The 11,285-nt window shown below is 39.1% G+C and overlaps 1 protein-coding gene across 3 annotated transcripts in view; it reads right to left on the bottom strand.

Moving 5' to 3' along the window:
- Positions 1-930: 930 nt before the first annotated feature.
- oxr1a (oxidation resistance 1a) overlaps positions 931-11,285 on the bottom strand; it is a 145,060-nt gene continuing 134,705 nt past the window's right edge. For 2 of the 3 annotated variants that reach the window (XM_057339319.1, XM_057339321.1), the window contains 6 exons: positions 11,123-11,203; positions 9,582-9,707; positions 8,377-8,529; positions 3,119-3,214; positions 2,811-2,884; positions 931-2,595 (listed from right to left, as the gene is read on the bottom strand). In XM_057339319.1, coding sequence (XP_057195302.1) covers positions 2,460-2,595; positions 2,811-2,884; positions 3,119-3,214; positions 8,377-8,529; positions 9,582-9,707; positions 11,123-11,203 — 666 coding nt within the window. In that variant the 3' untranslated portion in view covers positions 931-2,459. The remainder of the gene's footprint in view (positions 2,596-2,810; positions 2,885-3,118; positions 3,215-8,376; positions 8,530-9,581; positions 9,708-11,122; positions 11,204-11,285) is intronic. The other variant, XM_057339320.1, reaches the window with a different exon arrangement.

The raw sequence follows: 11,285 nt of genomic DNA, 5'->3' as shown, positions 1-11,285 counted from the left end.
CCAGACTGCAAGATTCATCATCACCATCATCATCTGCACAGATCTTACGGTCATAACAGTCTGTATATCTGCCCAACATCATGTTTGGATATACCAAAACGGCACGGTATAAATATGAACCTGAAACCAAACAGCAAAAGTTAACCGTATTATTTTTTTAAATAAAACAAAGTGGTAGTGTTGTCATGGCAACCTGCATAACAGACGCAGAAGCGATAAGCTCCCACAATCTCAACATCTCTGACAGCTGTCAATTTCTTTTTTCAAGAAGGAAAAAAAGCTGAACTGTTGCAAAATTACTTATTTTGATTATGGATTACTTTTTCGTACTAGCAGTCATGGAAGAGTTTGCAATTGCAAATGAGGAATGATAATTTACAACTAGCATCTATCAATAAATATCTACTTAAAGGGATAGGTCAAAAATAAAATTCTGTCATCATTTATTTCCCCTCATGTGGTAAAGCCAGTATATGACTCTTACTTAGATGGAACACAAAAGAAGATATTTTGAGAAATGTCTCAGTTTTGTGTCCATACAATCAGTAGTCAATGGGGTCCAGTGTTGTTTGGTTACCAACATTTTTCCAAATCTATTCTTTTGTGTTTTGCAGAAGAAAGTCATACAGGTTTGTGAAGACATGAGAGTGAATAAATTATAAAATATTTTTCCACTTTGGGGTGATCTTCCCTTTAATGTTAGTCAATACAAATAAATTTGCATGTTAATTCATTGTGCATTAACTAATCTTAGTAGATGCAAATATTGATTTAAAAATGTTTTATGTAAATGCTGTAATGAACATAAAATAAGATGAATAAATGCCAGAGAAGGATCGTTTATTATTAGTTCAGGCTAACCAATGTAGTTAAATATCTTTTCAACTGTTGAGGAAATGTTGGGAAATTCTTCATTTGTGTATACAGCGAAGAAAAACACCAGACAACCCGATAATGTCCCAGATTACAACAATTTATTCATTTTTATTGTTCTTTATACATCACTGTAACATTATATTCCGGTGAAGTAGAAGGTTTGCGCTTCTCGTCTGCTGGCGTTGAGGAACGTGGGGTGTTCCTCTGGTTCTGTGCACAGTCACAGTCTACCCACCGAAAGAAAACAAAAAGACCAGACAGAAACGCTGGGACAGGACACGTGAGAAGAAGAGACTTTGTCCTGCTGGAGTCCGTCAGTCACGTTCTAACCTGTGCTCAAACGCCGAGACGCCCGTCCGGGGCGCCTGCTCTCTACAGTAGCAGCAAGCTCTTTATAAACAATTCATTACTCTATAATCTAAAGAGACAAATCAACAAAAATAGATATACTATACTGCTACTGCAATAGAGGCTAATAAAACCTGGCTTTAAACTAGATTATTAAAGTGCAAGAAGCAACCCACCAATCCACACACTGTATATTTGTTATATATATTTATATATATAGGAACAAATCTACTATTTTAACATTAATTTACAGGGTAATATACATGATATTTGTAACAGCTGAGATATCAGCACAAAAGAAGATCACTGTCACACTTAACAGCAATATATATATATACACATCAATTTATATATATATAATCATATACATAAATATAGAATTGTCATTATATTCATGAAAAAGAAAACAAATAAACCACGTCTCAGGCTTTTCAAATGATACCCAGAAAAGCGAATAATTTGACGTACAAGGTCTCTTCGAAAGAGAAACGGGGAAAACGAAAAGTGCCCCGTGTGGATTATTTGAGGTCACAGAACAGGAATTTGCATATTCCACAAATCTATTGCGACACATTAACAGTAAAGTCGACCCTTGTCGAAGCGAAGGGGTCGGTGTTAGCCACACTCACATGACATGTAGACCCACTGAACGAAACATTACGACTATGGGGTTTCTGGTAATGAGCTTGGACATGGTGTGCTATGCTAGTGAACGACAGAAAGACTACGAATTTACGACACTTGAATACTTTGCCCCGATAGAAACTACAGATTCTCGTTTTGCTTTCACTTCACGAACGCATCCGAGATCCATCGGCGTCTCGTTTGTAAATGCATATTCTTCCTCTGAGAGCATGGGAATGTGTTTACAGTTATTTGCGTTTTTTCGCCTTTTTTTCTCGTCCTACCGGCTCTTGAACACCTGCCTGGCACATCGCCGCAGGTAAATTGGAATATGGCAATTCTCGGACAGCCCAAACCTGTGCCATCTCCACATGATGTTCCCTCATCTCTACATCCTCCCGTTCTTTAGCGACGTTGCACACGGCTTGAACAAAACACACACATACTAAACAGCACATAGAAGAGCTCTGTATTAAATGCGGGAGTAACATACGACAAGCGCGGTAACGGTAGCGTCTGTTACGGGCCGCCATGATGTGCGGTAAGGTTTGGGATCTGCCTGTTGTCCGGCTTCTCTTTCTCGCAGTGTGGAGATATTTCCCTGCAGGCGGCTACTCGAATGACCAGATCTCAATGTCCTGCACAAAGAAATCCTCTTTCGTGGACAGCATGGGATTCCCGAAGGTTTTGCATGAATGACTCCTGCCGTGATAAAGATCCCCGTCCAACCAAAGCCCGAATTCACCACTGAAAAACAACACAGAAAAACTCAATTCAAACCATCACGTTCATGTAAAGGAAACTAAACATTTTGTTTGTTTGTTTGTTGAATAAAACCATGCCATTTAATGGCAGTATATGTCTGGCCTTCCTAGAGAAAATCAGCATGTCCAATGTCACAAAATCATGATTAATTACGGCTGTGGGTCATTGGCGGTGAGCCCAAGTTAAATGTTACTGACCTTCCTCCACCGAAGGCTAAAGAGTCCATGTCTCCTTTCATGAAGAACAGATTATCACCTGTCCACTTGTACACCTGCCAGTGCAAAACACAGAGCAATAATATTCTTTTAAAGCCCCAAACTCAAGTCACCCATCACTAGATCACACAGATTATACTTTCAATGCCATTTAAAAACACACATATACAGTATATATACACAAAACAACAGATTTTCACTAAATCTTAAAACATTGACATTTTTGGGAATCGAACCCATGACCCTGATGTTGCTAGCAAAACTCACTACCAGCTAAACATACCACAAACCTCAAACTCTGGATAAAAGGTGAACAGGAAAGTCTCTCCGGTGCCGTAAAACCCCTCACTGACTTTAAAGGGTTCTGATGCCAAAGCCCCAAATATCTATAAAACACAGAAACAAAAGATTAGATCAAGTACTAATAAACATCCTACTAAGAGACCAAAACCTTCTTGTAGACAATGTAGACATGTTAGGGAAATCAATAATACAGACAACATCATATGACAGCAAGTCTCCAAAGAAATCCACATATGGGGTGGGCGATCTGTTAAACTCTATGGACCGCGGGTGGGTCATAAAAAGTATTCCCTTAAAGCCCGGCAGATTCTTGGAGTACTCCGAGTACTCTCCCCATGTCACATGCTCGAACCCAGAGCGCGTTGCGGTTTCAAATAGCAGCCGGCAATGTTCAAAGATAGCCTTTGTGCACGGAGGCAGCTTAGAGAGACACGCTTCATAGGCAGCGTAACAGAAGTCTATTTGAATTATAAACAGAGAGCGTCTTTGCTATAACCAATCACATATTTAACAACTACAATACTAATTTCTCCCTAGAAATGCAATCAGAAGTTATTGAAAGTGAAAATTAAACTTACATTTATACAAAACTATGCTCCAACGGGCGTTTCGGCCACCATTTTATTTTTTCGAGCTTGAGCCTTCTCGACCAATCACGTTCCTCGCATGTTGTTATGGAAATGACAGGTCGCCGTCATTGGTGAGCTGTGAAAAGGTGCTGGACAGGACGTTTTTTCAGAAAAGTTGAACTTTTTTCAACCTCAAAAGACGCCAGCGTTTTAATAAAGCGATCAGGACTTTTTTGAAACACGGTTTACTCCATAGGATTATAATTTAAAACAGACACTAGCAGCTTCAAAAAAAGAAGTCAAGTGTGAACACAGACAGCTTTGTCTATTTGTAGTGGTTCTCTCTTGAGCTGAAAAGGTAGATGCTGGGATTGCTAATAGCGAACCAGCTGGGTGAATAAACTGCTTGTGTGCGTATCGAAATTTGTTAATTAAACATCATTCGCTGAAGCACGTCACGATAACTCGCAGTTATTTGGCGTGAGATGTGTTAAGTTGGGCAGAGTGAAGCCCATTGCACATTGAGTCCGAAATTTGCATCCGAAATTTTCGCACGTTAAAAAATAAATATGACCTCACGTTATGTCAATCACATTTACACACTGCCTCCGATATTTTCATCCGTCATAAAAAAATTCGGACCGGGTTCGATTATATGCGTTTTTCGCATCCGTCAAGCATTTTGAGTGGCCTTTTTTAACAATTCAGAGACACCGTACAAACAAGAGCCAAATACGAAAAATGCATACGAAAATTTTGGACTGTATGTGCAAAGACCTTGAGAGCGTGAGAGAGCCTGAAAGCGTGTGCGAAAAGCTTACAACCCTGAGCTCGTGATTGAGCAGACACCTGATGCTAGGCGCTCTAGTGATAGGGGAGGGGCCATGCATGCTCGGACAATCCATTGCGTCATCGATTCCCCGTTTTAGCCCCTCCCCAAAACATCCTGAACAGAGAATCGGTGAAAAACTGTTTAACGGTTTAACTCCACAATTCAGTACTAAATACTTTTGCGTCTTTATAATGTGTTTCAGCAAAACATTTCTAACATCTATAATGTGTTTATAAACAATTCCCAGAATTCTCTTTACCCGGACTTTAATGTTTACATGTATTTCTGTAACTTTAACTATCATATCTGGTATCATTTGAAAGTTTAGTTTCAGTTTCTGGAGAAGTGCACCATTTTGCCATTTATCGTACATAAAATAACTTATTTAGTCTGAAATTCATCATATCCCCATGTCATAGCCCCTTTAAAATCATGTATGTTTATGATCATGTACATTTTTCATAACGCTCAAATATGTCCAACATGTTCAAATATATTTCAAATGAAAGCTCTTATTCTACAGAATATAGATCTTCAGTTGGATTCATTGATATTTTACCACAGATCGAATGCAAGTCGAATGAATTATGATGTATGAAATTGATATTTGTAAACAAACAACACATCCATCCAATAGCTAATAACTGCATCCCACCAATAATCTTTTTCGTTGGGTTATTTTCTAAAAAATAAGTCCATTCCTACCTCTTTTCGTGGTTTTAAAAGTTAAATATCCAATGTCTCCCATCAACGTGCTGCATTAGCAACGTGACATTAATGCTTGGATAGTTAAAAATTCAGTAAAATATCTGAACCTCTGTCTATCGACATGAGATACATATTCAACGGAAGCTCAGACTCTGACCTCTATGTAGGTTCCTGGGCACCTCAGGTTCAGAGTAATACACTTTCAAAAACAGACGTTAGAAAAAAAGCGCCTTTATTTTTGTGTCTTTTTCATAGGACTGACAACACGTACAATAATGTTTATCACTTTCAGCAGTGTTTTATGAAATTTGGAGGGGTTTCCTGGAATATGACACCAAAATTTTGTATTTACACCACTGTATGTGGATATGGTGTGCATTTAAAATTGGGTATGCCAAATTCAGGCGGAAATAAAAAAAATGGCTCCGAGTTTAACAGGTTAAATCGCGATCAATCTTGAAGGCATCCACTTTTCAACGGAATTGCGAGGATCATGATCTTGTCTGTCGTCTAAAACAAGAGGTGTGTTCGACATCATTCAGCGCTGCACAGACCCATTGGCGTCTGACATTGAAGCACTGCGAGAGCAGAGAGCTCTGTATGCTTTCGAATCACTCTCGCCGTGCTGCGAGGTCTGCGAAGCGCCACATGAAGTTGAACAGCTTAATGATTTCCTGCTCGATGGCTGTGCTGATTGTCCCAAATATATCACGTCTGCCTCGGATGTTTCCACGTGTGACGTATTTGAAAACAAATCAGTAAGTTAGCGGCATGGAAGAAGAGGAGTTCAAAAAAGGATTCTGGCACCAACTAATACTGAAGTGTTTTTCAGCAGGGCTGTGCAGTGCAACATATAAATTGGTCTGTGTGATAAATTGGTACAGTTTTGCAAGTGCATTAGACAGAGCGGCTTGTTTGTGTGAAGTGTGTTTGTCCTTGTGCTTGTTTGTGTGTGACGTTTATCGATGGCGCCCCACTAATTTACTTAGTTTTAGTTTATTTTGCGATTGAAACTTGTTTCCCAGCTGCATTGAGTTCATATAGCCTATATCAAGAGCCCTATGATTTCCATGATGCGGACACAGAATCCTGCTAAGTTATCTGTCATCTGCCGGTTCCGCGTGTATCAGTGAATGTGTTGCACAGATTTACGTGCTACACGCTCATGGATTTGTGTGTGTCTCACTGAATGAGGACATGAACATCATGTCCAGACTTACCCTGAGAGTTTATTTCAGGTGCATTTAACTGTTTTCAATGTTTGAGAAAAACTATCGTCACTGAACTACACACACTGAAACTCAAGCGTCAATGGACAATGGACAACACAGAGCAATAAAAAAATGGGTAAGAAAAAATGATATGGCCCTAATTGATCCATTTGTACATAACATTAATGTCCTTTGTCGTTAACCAGTCTATTTATGTGATGACCTGCATTTGTGTTTTTTAAAGATGATAACAGACGTTTTATACTTGTGCTACCTGTACAATTGTTTGGCCTATGCTACAAAACTTGAAACCTCTGTAGTACCAGAGCTATGTGCAAAAAAGTTAATATTTTCAATTCAGATCGTGGATCGAGATTCTTTGTTATGAAGATCGTCCAGCCGCAGGGTTGGATATAGTCAAAATTTTTCCAGTTCCGATTCCATTTTTTCCTAATGATTAATAGGTTTCCGATTCCGGTTCCATTTTAAATCAAATATTATTATTTTTACTATTTTACCTTAATTGAATGCAGTGTTGCTGACTGTAAGGTAGTAAGTTATGTTGAGTAATGCTTATCCATCAGCTTTAAAGTTGATGCTTTTACACTATCAATAACATCAAAATCGTCTAATGAGGGCTAAGACACTTGCGCATTTCCCTAAATTAATAAAATATTGAACAAAAAATAAACAAACAAAAAAACGTTAATTGTCATACTTGTAACCATGTATGCACACATTCCATAAAGTTTCTATTTTACAAATATTAATGCAGCCAGGAGAGGGTGAGATTCAGTGAGTGCTTTCCACATTTTTAACATTTAAAATGCATGAAAATAAGTATTTTCCATCACTTTGTTTATCACTCTTGAAATTACCTGTACACTAAATAATCTAACCCTCCTACGTAGTACCTGCCAGTATGTACGTATACAGTCAAACAAAACAATGAGCACAGTTATCAAGGACGCAAGTGCGCATACAGGAAAATCAGTAAGACGAGGTGCGAACAGTCAACGATGTGTTCGGCAAAGACGCAACGCGTCTGTGGAGTGTGCGTAAAGTCATTGAAACCAATGTGTTCGGCAGTTAAAGACGCGGTGCTGCGTTTCTGTTGGTTTGTGACATCCTTTATGGGAAACTGTGGCGCAAGGCTGCTCACAGTGCTTGGCCACGCGTCGCACCAGAACCATTTTTGGAACCGAAATTACTCACAGTTCCAGTTCTCGGTTCCCAACCCTATATTTAACAGAACAAGGGCATTTTGCAGCTGTCCTTCTGAAACCTCGTATCGCCATTTAATGATTTGTATTTTTTTGCAATAAATCATTGTTATAAGTCACCCTTTATGTTTCTCACTGGGTTTTGCAAATATGCAACCAATAAAAAGTATTAAAAAGTGCTTGTCGACTTTGACAACACAGTATTTAAAGGTGCTATGTGGAGATTTTAGCAGCATCTAGTGGTGAAGTTGCGAAATGTAACCAACGGCTCAGTCCACCGCTCACGCTTCCCTTATAAAGCACTAAGGTGGCTGACACAGAACGAAGATGTCGTCACGATTTCGCTTCTTTGCCGGAGTAGATAACGTATTTACGAAGCATGCTCTGTCCGTTTAGGGCTACTGTAGAAACAGCATGGTGAATTCCATGTAAGTGGACCCGTGGTGTATGTAAATAGAAATAGCTCATTCTAAGGTAATAAAAACATAACGCTTCATTATGTAAGGTCTTTATACACCATAGTTATGTATATTATATTGCGATTCTGTCAACAGCTCGTCCTAAATATCCCACACAGCACTTTTAATCATTTAAAAAATAGTGTTTTTTTCCTGAAAAAAGCAAGTTTGGACATCCAAGGTTTAGGAAGGAGTGACGATACCCATGTTTTGATTCGTTTCTATATGAAAGAAAGATCAGTACCTGTCCGTCACTGTCTTTAATAACCATCAGCACAGGTGAGTCTTGACCCTGCATCGCCCGGTACAGAGACTTAATGCTCATGCCATGCTTAGCCGTCCCAAAAGCCAAAGTCCACGGGTAACCAATGGTCCTAGGCGGAAGATGTTTCGCCAGCTGAGAGAAGAACACAGAATACAGATTACAGTACAAAACCAACAGAGCACAAAGAGAGTGCAAGTTCAGAGTGGTAAAAAAGCCAAATTACAGTAACTGTGATTTTTCACACAGGTAGACACACAGAGAAGATGACCAGCACACACGCTGAACAGCCTTTGGGCACACAGCTGTGCATTTCTTCGACACATTGTTCGCATACAGCGTTCTCTGTGTCCTACGGCGAGTCCAGGCTTTCCCAGCGCTTCGCGTGCATCGATTTACTAAGCGTAATGGCACTTTATTTGATTTATCCACAAAGCGGGCCGGTGGCTGACTAAAGGCTTCTGTAAGAGGCCACCTCAGGTGATCCATTCAGACAGCTGATGCGTTTGAAACGACGGCATAAACCTTACATCCGCGCAAAACCTCTGAAGCTTCAAAACAAACATTTCAAATGGCACAGTGAGATCAGACCACATCCCTCAGCGGGTGTGAGAATATTACTTCAATCCACATCTCTGAAAAACAGCAGCGTGTGTTGAACGCAAGCCTTATAGGAGCATATAAACACAATCAAATCCATCTTCCTTTGCAGCAATACTGACACAAAGCTACCATATGGCAAACCTGTTCACAGTCATATCAAACACCACTTTTATTGTGTTCCTTCTGTATAATGGACCTACAGATGATGTAATTTAAATTCAAATGCATTGCTTTTATAGTGCTTGCATTGCATTTTGTATTTTGACAACTTCCAATCGCTCTATAGAAAAAAAACAGCATACGAGTTAACAAGCAAAGGGACAGATTTTAATTTTGGCCGATTTGTTCTTTTAATGCTTCCTCTTCACTTTACGAATCGTTTCAGCACCCCTGGCCATAACACAGGACGGGTACGAATAAATCAGTCTGTTAACATGTTTGAGACGTTCTTTAGTCGTGGATCAATAACCGGGGGGGGATGGGTTATGAGGTTGGGCCGTCTATTTTTGGCCCGGTGGATCGATGGAACACTGTAAAGCCTGGAGCAACGAGGAGATTTCAGCAGTGTGTCACCGGGTTTCTACCTTCTCAATCTGCTCGGCCTCCAGAAGGTCACTGGGTTCGTTCAGGTTGGGTTTGAAGGTCTCCGGATCCAGGCTGGCAGTAATAGACAAGCCATGTTTGGAGTTCACATCTTCCTTTGTGGTGATCTAAAGACAAAAGAAACAATCAGCAACAGTCCAGAAACATTCTGATATGCTGATATAAGCTACGTATGTGACACTATAACACAGTCTCAAGATCGTCCCTGAATTGTACCCATAAACGCTTGCAGAAGAAATGTAACAGTGTAAGCGAGGGCGAGGCTAACCATGCAAATTAAACCTGAGCGGAAACGTTTTTCTTATTTTTACTTCATTTTACATTTGTTGATCATGTGCACGTGTCAAATAAACATAACCATTTGGAAGTTAAAGGGATGGTAAAAATAAAATAAAAGTCATCATTTATTCACCCTCATGTCATTCAAAAACAGTACACTATTTCTTCTGCAAAACTCTAAAGATATTTTGAGAAATGTCCATACAATGGTTTTGTGTCCATACAATGGAAGACAATGGGGTCAAGGGTGTTTGGTTACCAACATTCTTCAAAATATCTTCTTTGTGCAGAAAAAAAAGAAATTCATACAAGTTTGGAAAGACATGAGAGAATGACAAATTATGAAAGAATGATCATTTTTGGCCAAATTTTAGGTAGTAAATTTTGCTCATTATCATTAAGCATTATCAACATAGTTGAAGTAGATTTAGATCAAAATGGGTAAAAAAATGTTTGATGCTAATAAAACATCTTACTTATAATTTGATAACAATGATTAAATAAATGAATAGTGTTATTTTCCAAGTGTTATGAAATTCTAATAGTGTTAGCTGTATTATTTTATAGATACAACAATTAAAATCTTAATCTTTGCGAATATAAAACATACACATAATAAAATGTATCATGTATAGTAAAAATGTTGGCTGGGAATGTATAAATCTAAACTATTGGCCCTGTTGGACAAAATCCTTATTGCTGAGTTGTATTAAGAGCAAATTAGCTAAGAAAATGAAATGATCAATATCAATATCTCAGAGGAAATGTTTTGGCTAAATAATGCGGGTTATTAAATTCGTAAAAACAGATTTGTTGGATAGTATTTTCTCAAGCATATTACATCAGCACTTGTGCTAGCGGTGTAGTTTTACGCCACAGACAATTAACATTTTCTCTAGTGACCTGAACACACTCGGGTTACACCGGCCTTACTTCAATTACCTCAACTGTTTACAACAAATAACTGAGCAGAAGTCAGTGCAGGTCTCGACCCAAACACCACCTGCTTTACTCAAACTCAAACAAATTCATGAGACTGGAACCCAATGACCAATAAGTTTTGTGAGAGCTTCCAGAAAATTCCTCAGAGTATTTCACCTATGTATTCATTCTGCATCAAAAAAATCATGTATGATTAAGGAAAGAATGGAATTTTCTGCACAAACGTGTCAAAAACATGTCATTCACAGCACATCTACAAAACCTAAGGCTACATCTGTGTGTTTCCACAGATTCTGGGCACCTGGAGACGTTTGCATAGGGAGCGGAGATCTTCGCTGTTTAATGCATCGATCCGCCGGTGGTACTCGGTCCAAGACACAACCTGCTCCAAAACAGAACCACACCGCTGAGCAGGACCACATCACATGGAGCTCTCTTACACTAGTCACAAAATACTAACAAAG

The sequence above is a fragment of the Triplophysa rosa genome, linkage group LG8 (genome assembly GCF_024868665.1).
Source record: "Triplophysa rosa linkage group LG8, Trosa_1v2, whole genome shotgun sequence".
NCBI lineage: Eukaryota > Metazoa > Chordata > Actinopteri > Cypriniformes > Nemacheilidae > Triplophysa > Triplophysa rosa.
This window is presented reverse-complemented; position numbering and strand designations above follow the sequence as displayed.